General features: G+C 37.2%; 1 protein-coding gene and 1 long non-coding RNA gene across 2 annotated transcripts in view; one reads left to right on the forward strand and one right to left on the reverse strand.

Moving 5' to 3' along the window:
* The window catches only part of LOC146462638 (uncharacterized), a 243,281-nt gene that overhangs the window by 179,404 nt on the left and 44,414 nt on the right, over positions 1–19,463 (forward strand). The window lies entirely within an intron of this gene.
* LOC146462643 (uncharacterized) lies at positions 738–19,104 on the reverse strand. Its single transcript, XM_085085309.1, has 9 exons — positions 19,101–19,104; positions 18,700–19,002; positions 17,287–17,580; positions 11,520–11,816; positions 7,719–8,012; positions 6,603–6,705; positions 5,493–5,716; positions 4,422–4,649; positions 738–3,123 (listed from the first exon to the last, which is right to left on the reverse strand). Exons 1-9 carry the CDS (start codon positions 19,102–19,104, stop codon positions 2,060–2,062), a joined length of 2,811 nt encoding a protein of 936 aa, XP_084941435.1. The 3' UTR covers positions 738–2,059.

The following is a 19,463-nucleotide window of genomic DNA, read 5'->3' on the forward strand; positions in this document are numbered from 1 at the left end:
TCCTACCGGGCATTTTCGCCGGATGAAGTCTCTCTAAAGAATTGAAAAATTGTCAAATACTTGTGAATTGTTCGTGGCTAGTCTGACGTGGCGTTTCGTCTCGGCCAAGAGACTCTTCAGAGACCTTTAGAATTTATAGGCAAACTCGTTGAGCATCACCCTCAAAGCCCCGTTCCCAAATTCAAGATGTTAGCAGTCTGGCCCTCTATCGCAGGAGGATTCCCAACCGCACGTACACGAGTTGAAATTTATACAACAAAGAATTGAAAAATTGTCAAATACTGCTACTGCTAACATCTTGAACGGGACTTTGAGCGTGATGCTCAACGAGTTTGCCTATAAATTCTAAAGGTCTCTGAAAAGTCTCTTGGCCGAGACGAGTCAGACTAGCTTGTCAGACTAGCCACGAACAATTCACAAGTATTTGAAGTCTCTCTCCAGACAAAGGCTATCGCGTCACATGATCATTTTAAGCCAATCAAACAAGGAGTTACTGGTGAATAGTGAAAGCCTACTAGTTTGGTTTGCGACTGTGGCAGAGATATATATTAGAAAAGAATGTCATCCCTTTCGGTTACTCAGTCTGAAAAGCTGGGGGTTATTCAATATTGTCACCCCTAGCGCCCTCGATTTGCAGAACAAATGCAGGACAGAAGCCTTGTGTTTACTTTCCCCAAAATTTGGGGAAAAATTTGCGCACACCAAATCGGGAAATCCAGGACTCAACAACAACAACAACAGTAAATAGAAATTTGTATTGCGCAAATTTCATAAATGTTCAAATGCGCATAACTATAATAGATAAAAATCCTAATACAACTCCATGATAAGATAAAGAAAAAATGTCATATTAGTAACTAAAGATAAAATCTACAAAATACAAAGCTATGATAAATATGCTAAACGAAAAACGTGCGATTTCGTTTTTTTCCCTACCGGGGTTTAGCCCCATATGGAGGGTGTGGTTAAGTCCTAGCAGCAAAACTATTTCGGTGCTCATATGTCTTCGTTCAAACTTCGATCACGGAGACACAAAAAATACTTCGAGATAACGGGCTACCTAGTTTCTGATTACTTGGGGACTATGATTTGGTGTCCGTAATAACTGAGAAAGTCCATAGTAGCACGTGTAATTTTCACTAATTCTTGTTCACCGGGACTCCAAGCCCTGTTCGTAATAGCGAGATGTCTGCAAGGCGGGAGTGGACTGACTGTATTTTAAAGATACATTAAAGGCTAATTATGGCGCAATTTGACAAAGAACATAAGTGAGCGAAAGAAAACCGGGCCTACTCAGAAACATCTGTGCCAATGCTACGGAAAACAAATAAATAAATAACAATAACAAAATTGCATAAATTGGGCCGAATTTCACCCGGTCCTGCACCAACAGAAAAAAGCAATCGGCCGACAAACAGGCCATGTTTGTCTTCTCGGTATTGAACTTGATCTAGCTTGCAATGGAGGCTCTTGCGGGAAGATATATTGAAAGATTGTTTGCATGTGAATAGATTCCTCCTCTTAAGCCTTGTGTGTAAGATCCGTTCCATTTCAATACCGAGAATACGAATAAAGTCTATTGTAACGTGTAAATTGGCCAATGCGATTGAACGTACTAATCGAGCTAATAAATTGGTACGAGTAAATTACCCTTAAAACATAGATTACCATTTTTTTTTTTTTTACCTATAGACTTTTGGGCCAATTATTTAAAAAGAGTCTGGCTTAGGCTGCGACTAAAGACAATCAGTGTGCCTCCAATCTGTTCATAAGTGGTTTATTTTAAGTAGATAAATAGTTTTCTGGTGTGTGATGCAAGCCTTCTTTTACCGTCAACAGCAGACAATGTTTAGATAATTATGACTGTTGGAAAAATTGAAAAATGGTTTAAAACGTGGTTTTGTCAAAGACCGTCTAAACTGTCTTTTAATAACCGACCCTTAGTTTTTCCTTTCACTAGAAGGACATATAAAGTAGTCCTCACTTTAGTACTCCAAAAGTAAATGTTAATTCGTAATGTATTTTGTGTTGGTTCAGCAACTACGATCCCATTCGTGTTTCACGCCATCTTTTCATATAACTCTTGGTATATAGTTTGGCGACTTAATTCCAAAGGCTGATACCGAGGATCATCGGTGTTCTTTTCATATTTGTCATCCTTGCTTGGAGTATCGTTATCAAAAGTATCATTCTGGCCAGAACTGAGCATGTCAACCGGGACTTCATATGCTGCCTGCTCGTCGCTTTCCTTTCCTGAATGAAGTTGTGTCTTGTTGCTGAAACTTGCCTGATCAACCAGTTCTGTAGTTTGGTTGTTCATCTCTTTGTTATCCTCATCACATGGAATAACTTCTATATAGTTTTTATTCTGGTCAGAACTTAGTATGTCAACCGGGACTTCGTAACCGGCTTGGTCGTCATGAAGTTGTGTCTTGTTGCTGAAACTTGCCTGATCAACCGGTTCTGTACTTGGGCTGTTAATCTCTATGTTATCATCTTCATAAGGAATAACTTCAATATAGTTTTCATTCTGGTCAGAGTTTGGCATGTCAACCGAGACTTCATATGCCTGCTCTTCGCTTCCGGCTGGCCTGTAATCGGAAGTTTGAATTGAACTGGCAAGCTCGTCATGAAGTTGTGTCTTGTTGCTATAACTTGCAAAGTCAACTGGCTTTGTGGATGGGCTGTTCATATCGGGTATCTCTGTGTTATCAGCTTCACATGGAATAACTTCAATATAGTTATCATTCTGGCCTGAACAAGGTATGTCCACTGGGACCTCGTATGCGTCTAGGTCGTCCGATACGTTCCTATTAGCAGACGCTTGGTTTGAACTGGTGAGTTCGTCATGAAGTTGTATGGCGTTGTTATAACTAGCATGATTAACTGGTTCTGTGGACGCATTGCTCATGTCAGAGATCTCAATCTCCTCTTTCTGCTTTGAAAGAACGTAATCATAATTATGACGCGGAAGTACGTCATCTATGACATCATACACGGCCTGATCACGTGAACTGGCGATTTCGTCATGAAGATGTATCCCGTTGTTGTTATAACTTCCAGGGTAAGGTGGTTTTGTAGATGAGCTGTTAATGGCAGACATTTCAATATTTGTTGGTATCTCTGTTAAACATGACAAAAGGAGAAAAGGAAGTGAAAAAAGAATGAACAAATGATGAAATAAATTTAAAATAAATAAATTAGAACTGCGAACAGTCGTGTGTGGAATCGCAAAGCACTGAAATATTAAAATTACACGTGTATATATTCGTAGGTATGTAATATCAAAAGCTGAAGTCCTCTTAAATTTGCTAGCATCTAGCCAATGAGAATGTAAATGGCATGTAGAGTTAATGACATTATATAAGAAGTTTAAAAGCCATTTTATGGAGGTATCCGAACTTTTCAAAATTTTGGTGGCAGAACGAGCATGCCAAGGTTTTCTTTACCTCTTTCAGGGCTTCAGTGCAATGGCAAAATTGAAATACTGCAATATTTTTCCCACCAACTAGCTACTTTGGTAAAATTTCCCTGCTAATTTTTGGCTATCCCAAATTGTCGAAGTCTTTTCCGGGGAGGATCCCAAAGTCACGGAAGGTGTTCCGACAATTTACCAAATTCCGATACCAGACATCATTCGATATTTCCTTATACGAAAATTCCCGACCTTTACGCTAACTTAGTTTTGTGGTGGGAAATACATGTCGAATCTTAGACACGGACCCGTGCTATGAAAGGAATCACTGCCGGCCGCCAGTCATTTCATTGTAGACACTGAGTTGTCAACATCTCATACTCCGTGTGGGAAGATGTGATAGAAAATTGACAGAATAAATTTTCTAATTTATATTTTTCAATCTCCATCGGAAAAAATACGAGATTTACCCCAAAGCACAAGAGTTCTGACGGGCGGAATTACAAGTATTTTCGCCCAAAGTCATCTGTGAACCTTCGATTATCATTTTCCTCACCGTTCACATTCGGCCTTCTCGACGCCTTTCGTCCGCCATCGATAATGAAATGTTGAGGCAGTGATTATGCGACAGAGCCGCTCTCCCTTTTATAATACTTGTCCTAACCAACTCATTCTCATTCAATTCCTCATTCTCACCAACCTTGCCGTAAACCTTGTATACAAGTGTAAATCTCTCTTTATTTCTTCTTTCTTTCTCTCTTTTCTATTTTACCTTCTTCTTTTTTCTTTTTATTTTTTGGCTTTACTACCATTGATATACATTTAATTATATACAATAAATAATTTGTAATTAAACGTAAACAGACAGGCCCACCAAGACTTAAGCACTAACTACCTGTGGGCCAGTCCAATTGTAAATTTTAAAATTAAGAGAAATAAACATGGTTGTTTGTTTTTATATTTGTTGTCGTTTCTTTAATGATGTTTAAAATAAGTCAAGATTTACCTTTACCGCGAGATCGACGCCAGAGTACCACCGCACCAGTCACCAACAGTAAAATGATAAGCACCACCACTACGGACACAGCAATCACGATGATAGCTGTTTGAGACTTCTTGGTTTTAAATGTAATGAATCCTTCATTTTCATAATCACCGTTGTTAGCAAAGGAGCGCTGAAAGACTGCGTACTCAGTATCGTCGTACAGCTTCCCATTTAAAAACTTCAGGGTGACTATAGAAGAAAGAAAACAAATCAACAAAAAATCCGCAACTAGTTGATTGAGATGCTAGAATGGAGGAGGAGCACAGATTGGGAATCTCAAAGCATTAATTCACATCTATTAAACCACTCACGTTCCCATCGCCCCTCTCCTACGGGAACAAGTCGTATTAGGGAACCTAAGCAAAGACAACGGTGATGGCAACGAAAACGTCACTTGAAAATGCTACTTCATTTTATTTGGACTACTTCGCGATTATTTCTACCCATTCGACTCATACAAAAACGCGAACTACCCAGGAACCAATCACTGTTAGTCATGGTGTTCAAGCTTAGAAAACTACTGGGAACGAGTGTTAAATTATTTTCATTTAATCAAAAATTGGAGTCCATCACAATGAAGATCACATTAAAGTTAGTCAGTTAACCAATCTTGTGGTTCTGTCATTACATTGCAACCATGTAGAAGGCTTTCAAAAATCGGAGATGGTATGGATTTGGGGGACAACATCTCAGAATTAGAGACATTCCTATGGAATTTGGACGATCTTTGACAGGTCACAGCCTGGTTACTACGCAATGAAACATAACCAAACTTGGCAAACTTTCTAATTGTTATGTGATCTTTCGGGAAATAGGGTTCATTTCTTCATATGACGTAAATTGAACTATTTGTATCAAGCTAAGAACCATACCCTTTATGGCTTCTGAACGGGCAATTCCACTTGCCACAGGTCAACTTGTTATGGTGCTGAAAGAGATCTGGGAGTCAAGGAGTCACTAGAAAGTCTAGAATCTTATCTGTATGTTAAATGACCGGTAAACCGTCAGTTCATGTTGTTAAGAGAAACTTACATGACCCACTTGCATTCGATGTCGGCGACCTTCGGAAGTAATAGTACTTTCCATCTCCAATAGTAAATGTTGATTCTGCCTCTTCTTTTGCAAAACCTGCTGTGATGTACGACTCTCCTTCTACTTGATCCTCATATGTTCGTGGGACGAATTCGTATTTGCGATCAGCAGGATTCCCTGGATGCTGGCCGTTCTTTAATGGTGTAACAATCACTTGAAAGAAGCTGTGAATGATAACATTAAAGCTTTACAATGGCTGAGAGGAAGAAATTAAGAGAAAAAGAAACCGTACCACTCGGCTAAAAGAACAACCGAGGATATTTCCAGCTATACTCTTTTCAATTTTATCCACGAGAACAACCAGTGAAGAGAATTTGTATTTACATATTTTTCAAGCAACAAGACTGTAAAAGTATAATAATAGATTAATGGGACCGGGTGTGGATACAAAATTCAAAAAGCATTCAATTCAATGTAGCATAGCGTAGCGTTCATTCGAATGTAAATGGAATGGACATTATGAATTAATACTGCAAGTCAATCAATCAATCAATCAATCAATCAATCAATCAATCAATCAGTCAGTTAATCAGTCAGTCAGTAAGTCAGTCAATCAATTAGTCAATCAATTCAATCAATCAATCAATCAATCAATCAATCAGTCAGTCAGTCAAGCTCCATACTAATGTGGGGACACAAATAGAATACAACTAGTTAACAATAACTGTAGAAAAATCAAAATATGTACAAGACATTGTATAAAAATAAATAACAAAATCAATGATTAAGAACTAATTCGAATTATATGGTTATGAATTACGAAGGACACAGCCCCTGCAGCCTTGAAAACGGCCAGCGATTTAGATTTACTGAAAGTATCCATTTATCTCAGGGATTCTTTTTCAAAAAGAAAACGTGAGGGAGAGGGGTGGGGGTGAGGTGGGTGCACCGCAGAGGGCAGTTGATAACCTCCAAAGATTCTTGCGCACAGAGACATTAGAGTGGGACACCATAAGCCAGCTACGTCAACGCCACTTAACCACACCCAAGCTGAAGCAAATTTTCTAATTATAAAGCGGCACGACTTGTAACACAGCTATGAATACTGACCTGACTGGTTTACCATTGCTCAAAACGTGTTTGTTTACAAACTTGATTGTTGCTTCTGTAGTTCCGATATTTCCTTCAACAGGTGACGTTAACGTGGGCACGGCTGAAAAGTTTGTTTTATGTAGAAGTGAGTAGTGGGCAAAACACAGCAATTATTTAATAGCCTCCACAGATGTTGATGGGCCAAAACTAACCCCACCCCACCCGCCACCCCAACAACAACGAACATATGGGCCTTCTATAGTAACTAACACACCATATCTTTTTTCATTCCACACGTACCCAGTTATCCGAAACTCTTGCTTGAGTCTCAGTACCCAAAACAATACAACGAAAACCCAAAAATTCTAAGTTGGTGAGTTGGTATTATCACACTCGTCAATACATACTAGTGCTCTTTAGTAGAGTCAGTGAAAGCCATTCACAGTTTACGAAAGAAAAGATCTGATGGAGTGCCCTGAAATTGCGACTATTAAACAGCTTTCAGTCCACCGTACGGACTTCTATGTAAACCACTCTTAGTGATGGAGCTCCCAAATAAAAGATTGTTATTATTATTATTGTTATTATTATTATTATTATTATTATTATTACATAGCTAGTAACTATGCATATTTAATCCCATTAGATACTTATATTTTTATAGCATGTACATGTGTTTGTAATTAGTTTTAACATTTACCTATTTATATATTTCTTTGCAAAATACGCAATTCAGTCTATTGACTGCGATGTATTTTTGAATAAACAGTCTATTCTATTCTATTCTATTCTATTCTATTCTATTATTATTATTATTATTATTATTATTATTATTATTATTATTATTATTATTATTACGGAAAAAGATGGCGGCTTTACATTTTACCACATGTAATTATAAAATGCCTAGCGAAACTAACACAGCCAAATAAAAAATATTACGCTCAGTTATAGAAAGCCATTTTTTTCCAAATTAAGGCCTGTACTAACAACATTGTACATGCTAGATTTAAAGTTTTCAGAACTTTTCTGTGCGTTTTTATGAGCGTTTTAAGGGATTAATTTTGTACGCTAAGAATTATGGGTAAATGTACCAGTGGCCATCTTTTTCGCTACAGTGGATTGCTTTCTTACGTTCACTTATTGCCTTCTTTGGAGGTACACTTAATGGGCCACTGCCCTTTGAAGTTGCAGCTTGAATCTGAAATGAATATTCAGCCTTCTGTCGCAGCCCATTAACAGTTGCACTTGAAGCAGGTGCTTTGACAACCGTGGTTTTACTGTCCCCTCTGTCCACGTCCTTGTAGTGTATGGTGTATTGAGTAATAATGCCATGTATGGACTCCACAGGAACTGGTTTCCATGCCAACAGGACGCTAGTGCTGTTAAGCACCGTCACTTTGGTTATTGTAGGAGACGAGGAAGGCTCTGCAAAAAAAAAAAAAAAAAAAAAAAAGAGAAAAAAACAATTAATAGAATCGCAAGGTGCATACTTTCATTTGATTGCTTAATTAGCGCGCACGTTTGAAACATGGCGTGTTTATTCCTTGGTTTTAAGTTCAGTCGATTACTAAATGGTTATTTTCCGCCAAACTACATGGCGTGTTTTCCTTGGTTCTAAGTTCAGTCGATTACTAAATGGTTATTTTCCGCCAAACAACATGTCGTGTTTTCCTTGGTTCTAAGTTCAGTCGATCACTAAATGGTTATTTTCCGCCAAACAACATGGCGTGTTTTCCTTGGTTCTAAGTTCAGTCGATTACTGAATGGATATTTTCCGCCAAACAAGCACGGTGAACAATATTTTCATCACGTTACTTTAACTTAGCTATTGTCCTCTTTGTGTTGAAAATTTAAGGCAAAAAATTACAACAGAAAAAAAAGAATTATCGCCAAAATCACCAGCTTGCCCATCACTCAGAGGGAAAAATGGCGAGACTGAAAAAAAGGCACGCAAGAACATTTGTGGCGATCCTGATTCATATAGTGCTTCTCTGGTAAGAAATTTATATTTAATTGCCGCATCTTCCTCAAGCAGCAATTCTATGTGTAACGTTTTTTGAAGTTTTGTTTTATGTAGTTCCTCTTCTCAGCAAGAACTGATGATCTGATAGACACATAATTAAAAGATACTATTAGGAACAATCATTGGGTAACTTGAGTGGTATCGTTGGTCTTTCCCGAGCACAGTGACCGATTCTTCGATTCTAGTAAATAATCAGTGAAGGTATGAAAGTATATTTTCGACAACTTTTAATCATTTCAAGGGAATCACAAAAAAAGTAAGTAAGGAAGAGTTAAGTGACTGTTTCCAATCCAACAAATTGAAAAGAGCCGCCGACACCACCCCTAATAAGTTATAAAACGAGATTAACTGACTCAACATCTTCGATCGCCGATATTTTGTGGTTATAATAAACCAGTTTATCCAAAACTGATTCTGCATCCGAGCAACACCGATTGAATGTAAGTGTGTATACTCACTATCTTCATCCGTGCGGACTTGAATTGGATCACTGGCTGGTCCATTGCCTACCGCTGTAGAAGCCAACACTCTAATACTGTAATAAGTATACTTGAAAAGATCTGTCAACCGAAGTTCGCGTTTGAAAGAAAATAGTTGTCTGTGACTTGCTCCCTGTGCGCTTCCTTCTGTCTCCCAGTAGAAAACAGTGTAGCCTAGGATCTCGCCGTGCTGCTTACTCTCTGGTACTTGATCCCACTGGATTAAAATTGAAGTTGAGTTTGTATTGTACGCTCTCACATCATTAGGGGGAGCCCCAGGTACTAAACAGATGAAAGAACAAGAATGAGGACAACAGTTTTTACAACAATGGTGAAATAGCGACCAATTAACACAATGACGCACACGGCATTTCATAAACTATGCAGAACATAAATGGGAATTCATAGGCCATTTCAGCGTTGCTTTGAACATAATTATGAAAGCGAGGCTAAGTACAAAGTTTTTATTATGAAAATTAATTTTCAAATGAAGAGCTTTGCACTTAGCCTCGCTTTCACAGCAACTCGGAAATGGCCTATTGACGCCACGACACTTGATAAACGATACAGAAAATAGCTGGGAGCTGGGATCTAATAGGCCATGTCCGAGTTGCTGTGAGTCTCGTTATGAAAGCGAGGCTAAGAACAAAGTTATTCATATGAAAATAAGTTTTGTTTGCATATGAGTGAAAACTAATTTGCATGATATAAACTTTGCACTTAGCCTCGCTTTCATAATGAGGTTCAAAGCAACTCTGAAATGGCCTATTAGCTCTCGAAATTACGAAGCCAAGACAACTCATTGCATTTTATTATAATAGTGGAATTGCTTACTTACCGTCTTGGTTTGTTTTCACGTATATAGAAGGGCTGAAAGGTCCATCTCCCTTGATGGTGGACGCCAAAACACTGATGTTGTAGCGCTGATTCTTTATTAGACCATTTAGATACGCTTTCCTTGTGGAAAACGCTTTTTTGACCTTCAAATTACCAAGTGCATTTACACTGATTTTACCTATCGCCTGGAACCAGACGGTGTAGCTTAGTATGATGCCGTTCTTGTCAGCAGCAGGAACTTCATCCCACGTGACCAGGGCACTGGTAGGCGTTGTATTGTTTAGTTTTAAATTCATGGGTGGTGCACTGGGTCCTAAGGAAATAATTAATCAGTCGATTTTAAAGATCGGCATGAGCCATCTCTCATTTATCGCAAAATACTCACCAATTTAAGACATTAAACGTAATAGCTGCAATCCTCGTTTAAAATATCCCTTACAATACGGAAATTAATGATCTGAGTAGCCTCAAACTCCAAGCTTAAAAACTTAACTTTCTAAATTTACTCGACGGTGTTTAATGAAAGATTAATGAATAATTACAACAATGAATGAAAGATTACAAAAAAGGTATTTCTCATCATGTAGGTGTTGCCGTTTTTCTTTTTAATTCTCTAAAACACTTAGTCGGTAACCTACGATTTGTTTATTTGCCCCTTTTTTCCCGAAAGCTTGGTACATTCGCTAAATTCTCTGGTAGCATGAGAAAAAGTTATCGATTAGAACTAAGCACGGTATGACAAAAAAAGACGTTGTCCGATTTACTGAAATTTCTACTGAATAAGTTTTCCTTAAACATCTCTGTTTTTAACTGAATGTTGCGCACATTTAAAAACAAAAAAACAAACAAACAACAAAAACGTTTCCTGTAGGTCTTATTCCGGTTCGAGTGACTTTATGCGACATTTCCACTTCCGGTTTGCAGCGCCTGCGACTTTTGATACAAATTTGGATTATTTCAGCTCTGGGAAGGTTATGCACTTTCGAGCCTATTTAATACAGGTGACCATCCAAGCTGACAATTTTCGGATGAAATATAAAAAAAACCCACATATAAGAACCTAGAATTTTCGATGTCAGGCTGAACAGGTTCTTATATTTTACGGTAGTTTTTCACAATTCAGGCTGATTAGGTTTTAAATAGGTTGTTATTTTTCAGAGGTTGTCGTAGTTGTACTACTAATACAGAATGGTTTATTAGTACTTGTCTTTTCGACAACAAAAATGCTTGCCTTGTTTCACCGTAGCTTTATCATCCTCTCTTGCTTTATGGAAAACATATTTCTAGTGAAAACTAATGTAAATCAAAGAAAACATATACACAATAACTTTTTGTCAGAAGTTTCTCACACAATGCAATTAAATTATCCAGAATTTTGAGCATCAAAATTGGAGTGATTGTTTTTGTATAAGAACCTATTTTTCTTTGCCAGGCTAAAAAGGTTCTTATATTTGTGGGTACTTTTAAAAATGCCAAATTTCAGCCTGTAGGTTCTTATGTCACTATAAGGTTCTTTTATGCGGGTTTTTACCACTGAATATACTTAACATATAAAATAGGAACGGAAAAACCTGACAAGGAAGAAGTACTTACTATCCTGGTCTGTTCTAACAAGAACAGGACTACTGTGTGGTCCATCTCCTTTCACAGTAGATGCAAACACCGTGATATTGTAGTTCACATACTCCTTTAGTCCCGTTATGTTCTTTTGACGATCATTGGCCCCAGCCGAGATGCTTCCATTGTGATTCTCTGTTTGTGACTGGTAGGTAATGGTGTAATCGGTGATGATACCATTCTGCTGATCCGCTGGCAAGTCATCCCACGAGACCAAGATGCTGGTTGAGCTGGTGTTATTCCCTCTCACATTTTGTGGAGCACCATCAGGTTCTGGAAGAAATGTTTACACATCACGTTATAAATTGTGTAGCATCCCTCCCTCCAATAACGTTAACGTTTTTCATAAGGGTTACTTAAAGGGGAAGTATCCTGGGGTTTTTTATATCTTTTGTTAAAAAATGATGAAATAAGACCTTCAATTACCTGCCAAATAATTCTAGAATGACGAGAGGAACAAAATCAACTCAGTTCTCGAAAGAAACAACTTGTGATCTGTTCTAGCGCATTTTGGAAACAAAAATGCGAGAACTTGAAAAACATTAGCCTCATATTTTTCAAGTTTCAATCCAAATCGGCCTAATCTGTAATCTGTCTCTGACCAGAGGCACTAATCGACAGTTTTATTGCACTAGGGTGATAATTTTTAACAAACTTGACAATTATTTCGTTGTTTCTGCTGACAGTCAAACATTTTTGGGTTTTGAAATGACAGCAAATTTTCGTGATACTTCCCCTTTAAGTTAAGGATCGAGTGAAGGGGGGGGGGGGGGGTCTAGTTTAAAGAAACTGGGGTGCTGTCTCGGGTAAGAAAATGAACACGATTGTTTGGTTTTAAGAGCTGAAATGAGGTAAATCCCCCCCCCCCCCCCCCCTCCATCCCCACCGTATTTTTTAAGACCAAACTGACAGAGGTTGTAGGGCCACGATATAGTTCGTTTCACGAAGAGAAACCAAGTCAAGTTGACAGCTGGGCCCGAAAATCTTATCTGACTATCTTGATCCGGCACAATCAAAGGATATAAAAGCTGACGTGGAATATGGCAACGTGAAAAACACGAAAAACTAGTTGAATGATAAGCGTTCGCTGTTTCCGTGAGGACAATATCGCCGATTTTAAAGGGAAATTTTTGCTTCTACTCTATCACTACTAGAAGCAAACGTGTGAAATGTGTGTGAAAGGTGTGTGAAATGCATGTGAAAAGTAGAAGCCATGTGAAACATACATGTGAAATAAAATTATGTCAGAATCTCTCTAGTTTCACATGCATATGAAACACCAACAGTGTGTGAAATTGAAAGGCAAAACTTTTAACCTTCAATTGGGCATGTGAAACAACATGTGTAAAAAGAATGTTGATTTCCACATGTGAAACTACCATGTGAAAAAAAAAAAATTTTCATTGCATGTGTGAAAATTTATTCAGTTTAATTTGGACTATATAAAAAAAAGTATGTGAAGCTAAACATTTCACTTAAAGGGCCTATAAAAACATGTGAAACTAGTATGTGAAATATTCTGAGCTGCTGTTAGTACAAATTTTGATCTGAGAGGGCTGGGCATCAATACAAATTGGTCAAATTAATTGCATGGAATATTAATTTATTTATATCAGTAAAACTGAAAAAGGCAAACGAGTGCACATGCTTCATGCACATTTCTGCTTTCTTGAAGTTCAATGAGAAAACACGCACTAGATTACTCACAAACCTTTATCGATAAATCTCGACTCCATAATTATATCTTGTCATATAGAACAGCAATGCTTTGAATCTTAATTCATACGACTTTCATGCACAATGCCAGCTTTTAAAATCTTCGAGTTACAGCAACATCAACACCGGCAGCCATCTTGGATTTCATTCAGACTGGGAAGACTGGGCACCATTTTGGTCAGCAGATATGCCACTGCAGGCTCGGAGAAAGACCGTTCATGCTGGATTTTAGGCGGGAATCGTCGCGGGATTATGTACAGGACACATTCCCTCTGGTTTTTACCTCTGTTAAGCTAAAATATGATGTCTTCAAGCAGCAAAATGTGGATAACTACTTTTTAGAAAGAGGTAAGCTTCCGCATCAATAATTTTGAAGAAAGAGACTGCATGAAAATGTGTGATTTTATAGATTGATCGTCCACGCGAATTACTGCATACATGTACATGTACATGCACAGACAACAAATTAAATTAATCAACACGCATATATACATCCCTATTTATTTTTAATATAAAGCCTTTTCAAACGTTTTTACGAAGTTATTTGTAGTCGAATTAATATCAAGCCTTGTTATAAGCTGATGAAGACTTATACGATCTGATCAGGATTTTATTGAAGTTGAATGGAGTGTATATATATTTTTTGTAGCACCACGAGTTATAATTAAAGGTTGAGTACCCTCATTCTTAATACCCAGCTGAAACCAACAAGATTGTTACGGGTAAGAAACTCACTGCAACACAGCCCTTATGCTTTACTGTCACTAATTATGTATTAAATCACTCAGAAGAACTGACTCAAAGCGCACAATTTTTTTATTTTACTGTAGATTGTCAACTCTGTGGCTCAGACTAAAGAGTGCGTGCAGCTTCAGACTAGAGACAAGGCACCAAATCCTGCTCAATAAGCTAAGTCATTTATGGCTGTTGGAGTCTATTTTACAGTCAATCCAGGTCACGCGTAAACAGTAATTCCAAGAATGAAATGAACATTCGAATTTCTCTTTGTAATGTCCGACGTGTGAATGAAATGTTGGACATCTCTCTGGAAATCGTTCCGAAAAAGACGCATTAACTGAAAAAAAGATTCAAAATACTTGGGAAACAATTGTTATTCTTGAAATATTCAATTTTGCAATGTAAAGAAAAATTCATAGCTTTATACTGTCAATAAGCTAGGGAAATTTATACGGGAACTCTGAAATCTCGTTGGCGATTTTGAAAACTGACATGTAAATTTCTAAACTCTGTTCAAATTTCAAAAATATCGTTCACGCGTGACCTGGGTTGACTGTAACTGATTTAATTTTGTAATGAATCAAGACTTTTGCTTCTGCTCAGGAACGATTACCAAAATAACTTAAATTTTGTAACTTACATAATGGAGTATTGAACATTATTTAATGTATATCACATATAGTTGAAAACAGCAAGCAAATTAAAGGGTACAATAAATCCTTTTGGTCTAATCCAATCATTTTCTTATTATGTTGCACAAATAATTCATGTGAACTAAGAACTATATTTCCCTTAAATTTTCAGCACAGTAATTTTTGCCAATCACTGCTTTACATGTACAGTTTTCTTTTTTGTTTGAAATATTAATTTCTATTATAATTGTTATTTTCTGTAAGAAATTTATAACTGACTGTCAGCATATTATTAAATAAAGTATGGATGTAAAAATGAATTCAATGTGTGAGGTGATGGCAACATTACACTAAAAATACGTGACTCGCAAAACCTCGCAAAGCTGGGGCTGGGTGGAAAGCCCTCTTTACTCGACCTGTAGCATCAAATGAGGAGATTAAAAGGTTTCTGAACATAGCAACTATTTTGATGAGCATGGTCTTTTTGTAGTTCCACCTGTAGGCTTGTTTGCGGTTGAAATCTATTTCTGATGTGACAAAATGTACAACGGGTGTGCAGCGCTGTCGTGTTCGATGAATTTATTTCCCACGGAAAATTATTTTACCGCGGCCACAAAACATGTAATTTCTTCAATGCAATCTTTCACAGAAAAGATTTCTGGAAGAATTAGGGAAAAGACTCTGCAGAGATAGTTCTGTATCCAGTGAATTTTGATGAACATTGCAGTTGAAATTTGATCCGGCACGCAAACTTTCCGGATGTATGCAAATTTTGCTCCAGCAAACTGTTGACGCCAGCCTGTCTCCCAACCTGTTGCCGCCTAGCAACCTCCCCTTTGTCTGACGCCATTCATACTTTGTTTTTTACTGTTGCTAGGCAACATGGGTACATCTTCAATGATATATATATTAATATATAAAAATATATTTTTTGCTCGAATGGGCGCGGCTTAGCTTAGATATAAAAAATATACATCAATACTGTATGTACACACCAAAGCATCCAATAAGATTTTTTTATATTATCCAACTTAAACTTTTTTAATGAGCAGCAATGAAAACAAGCTATAAGAGATAGTGTGATAGTTTACGCACATGTTGTGGCACGTGTGTTTTTTTACTGTACATATCACTCCCAACTGGTTTTCTACTGTATAAATAACTAACTATATAAATACACTGGGGAATAATTTTGTACTCATTTCATGCATTATTTGTACAATGATAAGTGCAGTTGGATAACAAATTAGCATGTTATTTATGAGGCACCGTGCTGATATGGTGGGAATGGGGCCGGGCAGAAGGAGTCTGTATTTTTCTGTATCCTGTTAATTTTTTGCTAAAAATGGCATATCCTTTTTAGTTTATACTGTACCAAATTTCTTGCTTGATATCCCGGATTCTCTTCTCTTAATATCCCTGATCCCTGTGTTGTAATTTTACCCCAAAATAAATCCATATCCTTATGTTTACTTCTCATGATCAAATATCCTGTATCCTGATAACCTTTAATGAGGCCTCATTTAGGTACTGTAGATGTGCTTTTTCTACATATACATGCGTATATGCATTGTTAAATTGTTATAATAAAGATAATAAAGGAGAAAATTGATTTTAATGAAAGTACTGTGAAGTGTATTTCTACAGACAATACAGTATACAGCTATTTCAATTAACGTTGTCAGATCAAAGCTTAAAGCTTGAAGACATGTTCAAAGCTCTAGGCTGCCACCTCATCCATTTAAATTTGATATCCTAACATTTCTCTCATCCAAATGGCTCGTCCTCGTATGTCTTCACTGGATGGACAAAGCATAACTGATTTTGAAGAACTTATTCTTGAAAAAATCCACACTAGAGGTCTTGTCTTATAGCTTTATACTTTGATCCGACAACGTTAATTGAAAATGCGTGAGTACAAATGTGTGGAATACATGTAATATTTCAAATTTAATTCATGTACATGTGAATTATGGGTGTTGTAATGTTCTTAATTTTATAATTAGATGCTAGTTATATAAAGCAAGGTAATTATTATATATGTGTTTGTTATTCAAACTTCCACGTGCTTTGTGAAGCAATGTGGTGATCTGAAATATAGTGCGAAATGATATTAAATAGTGTGTGAAATGGTATGTGAAATGCATGTGAAAGATAGTGTTTTTGCTGTGATGCAAGAATTTCACATGGTTTTTTATGTGAAATAGTGTGTGAAATTCCATGTGAAAACAGAAACTTGCTTTGCTTTAAAAATGTATGAATTTGTATGTGAAATTGCATATGAAAAAGCATGTGAAAAGGATAACATTCTTCACATGTTTTTCACACACAATTCACATACTCTTCATATACTCTTCACATGCCGCTATTTCATATGCATGTGAAATAAGCATGTGAAACATGTGTGAAATGATGTGAAAATCATATGAAAAATGTGTGAAATTAAGCTGGTTTTCACATGGTTTTTCACATAACTTTTCACACGTTTGCTTCTGGTAGTGTATACGGCTTTCCACGTTACTTTGATGTAGAAATGAGTGCCAGAGACAACTTTTTGTGTTTTTTTGGTTGTTTGTGAAAATGATTATAAGATTTAAGTCTCGAGCGACTGTTTTTGATGCTCTAACAAAACTTCCGTGTAACAAACAAATACTTACTATCCTGGTCTGTTCTAACAACAAGACTACTGTGTGGTCCATCTCCTTTCACAGTAGATGCAAACACCATTATATTGTAGTTCACGTACTTCTTTAGACCGGCCACCTTGATTTGACGTTCACTGGGACCTGCTTCATCACTGTATGTGTGATTCCCTGTTTGTGACTGGTAGGTAATGGTGTAACCTGTGATGATACCATTCTGTTGATCTGTTGGCACTTCATCCCACGAGACTAAGATGCTGGTTGAGCTGGTGTTATATCCTCTTACGTTTTGTGGGGCACCGTCAGGTTCTAAATTAGAAATGAAAAGTTAAAGTTCTTGAGGGTTCAACTCACCATCAATTAAAGGAGTTGATCCTGCACTTCTTTGAAAGTTCTAGCACCAGCGGTGACCAACATGTAATTTCTCGTTACAATAATCGCTACTTGATTAAGCACACAGGTGACAACAATAGAGAAAATTATGGTCACAAAGATGAAATGCATTGATTTTTAAAGAAATTATCCCTACTAGTATACATAAGAAATATTTAGAGAACAATGAGGAGAGTAAACAATTTGATATCGATGTTTCAAGGGTTAAGCTGCTAGCTGTGTATATCGTACTTTTGTCCTGCCTTCTCATGGAGAGATTCAAAGGATTAGGAATTTTACAATTTTGAAATTTATGATCTCGTTGTTATGTTAAAAAAATGTAAACATAAATGTATAATTTGTTTACCCACGAAGCACCAATAAAGCGCTCTAGGAACTCGTTCAAAGGTGTTCGTGCGTTCAGGTCGAATTGGAATTTGAAAATGTTGGTTTTTGTGGAGGGGGGAAAAACCGGAGAACCCGGAGAAAAACCCTCGGTGCAAGGACGAGAACCAACAACAAACTCAACCCGCATAATTAACGCCGAGTCCGGGAATCGAACACGGGCCATATTTGGTGGGAGGCGAGTGCTCTCACCACTGCGTCTGTCCCTGTTCTCCCATAAAGATCCCCCACGAGATTTAATTTCGTAAGACACTGGACGCTACGTCAGCACATTGCTGTAATTATTTCCAGTTTCTTTGAATTTCGGCATATCTTCGCTTCGAAAACTTCTTTAATATAGATATGATCTTAGCAAGAGCTACTGGACTCCAAATAGAAAATTTGGGGGTAGCCACGTATACTTGATACTAAAGCTTCAATTTGGAGACAAATATACCTTTCATACTAACAGTTTCATAGCTATGTATTCTTAATCAGTTTTGAAATATTGTTGCATAATTATTTTAGAAAAATCGCTTTTTCTACATTGTCATAACTGTGTCAAAAATCCAAGGGAATATGAAACTCATCACTCAAGCTCAGTTAAGTGGTCTGCCATGCCAGTTATCATTTGAATAAATGGAAGCTAATTGCGACAGGGACGTGACTTACTATCTTGGTCTGTTCTAACAAGAAGAAGAGGAAAACTGTATGGTCCATTTCCTTTCACAGTAGATGCAAACACTGTGATATTGTAGTCCACATACTTCTTTAGTCCCGTTATATTCTTTTGACGATCATTGGGTCCAACGGAAACTCTCCCAGAGTGAAATTCTGTTATTATGTTGAAGAATGAAACGGTGAAACCTGTGATGATACCATTCTGTTGCTTCGGTGGCACTTCATCCCACAAGACTAAGATGCTGGTTGAGCTGGTGTAGAATCCTCTCACATTTTGTGGAGCACCATTAGGTTCTAGAAGATAGGTTTACAGTTCACGCTATTAATAATTGGAATTGGAAAAAAAATGGAAATCGGGCCTGTAATTTCTGCCATTTGCCACTGGCTCTGACCCATTCAACTAATTAATTATTATTATTATTATTATTATTATTATTATTAATTTGGAATCAAGTTACGTATAGAAGAATGCGTTAAATCTTGTTGCCCAGCAATGCAAGTAAAAACGTCCAATCAACCTTTCATCATCATCATCATCATTCCCATCATCATCATCATCATCATCATCATCATCATCATCATCATCGTCATCATCATCATCATCATCATTACTAATCAGTATAAGGGGCAGATTGGTAACTAATCACTTTTTCTATGGTAGTCTATTCCAAGGTAAACCTTGAAATCGAATAATACATTGCGGTCCGCATTAATTCTTTTAATTTGTTAAAGTATATAACAGATATGTCGTTGTA

The sequence above is a fragment of the Pavona decussata genome, unplaced genomic scaffold (assembly GCF_977016875.1).
Source record: "Pavona decussata unplaced genomic scaffold, jaPavDecu1.1 SCAFFOLD_186, whole genome shotgun sequence".
NCBI lineage: Eukaryota > Metazoa > Cnidaria > Anthozoa > Scleractinia > Agariciidae > Pavona > Pavona decussata.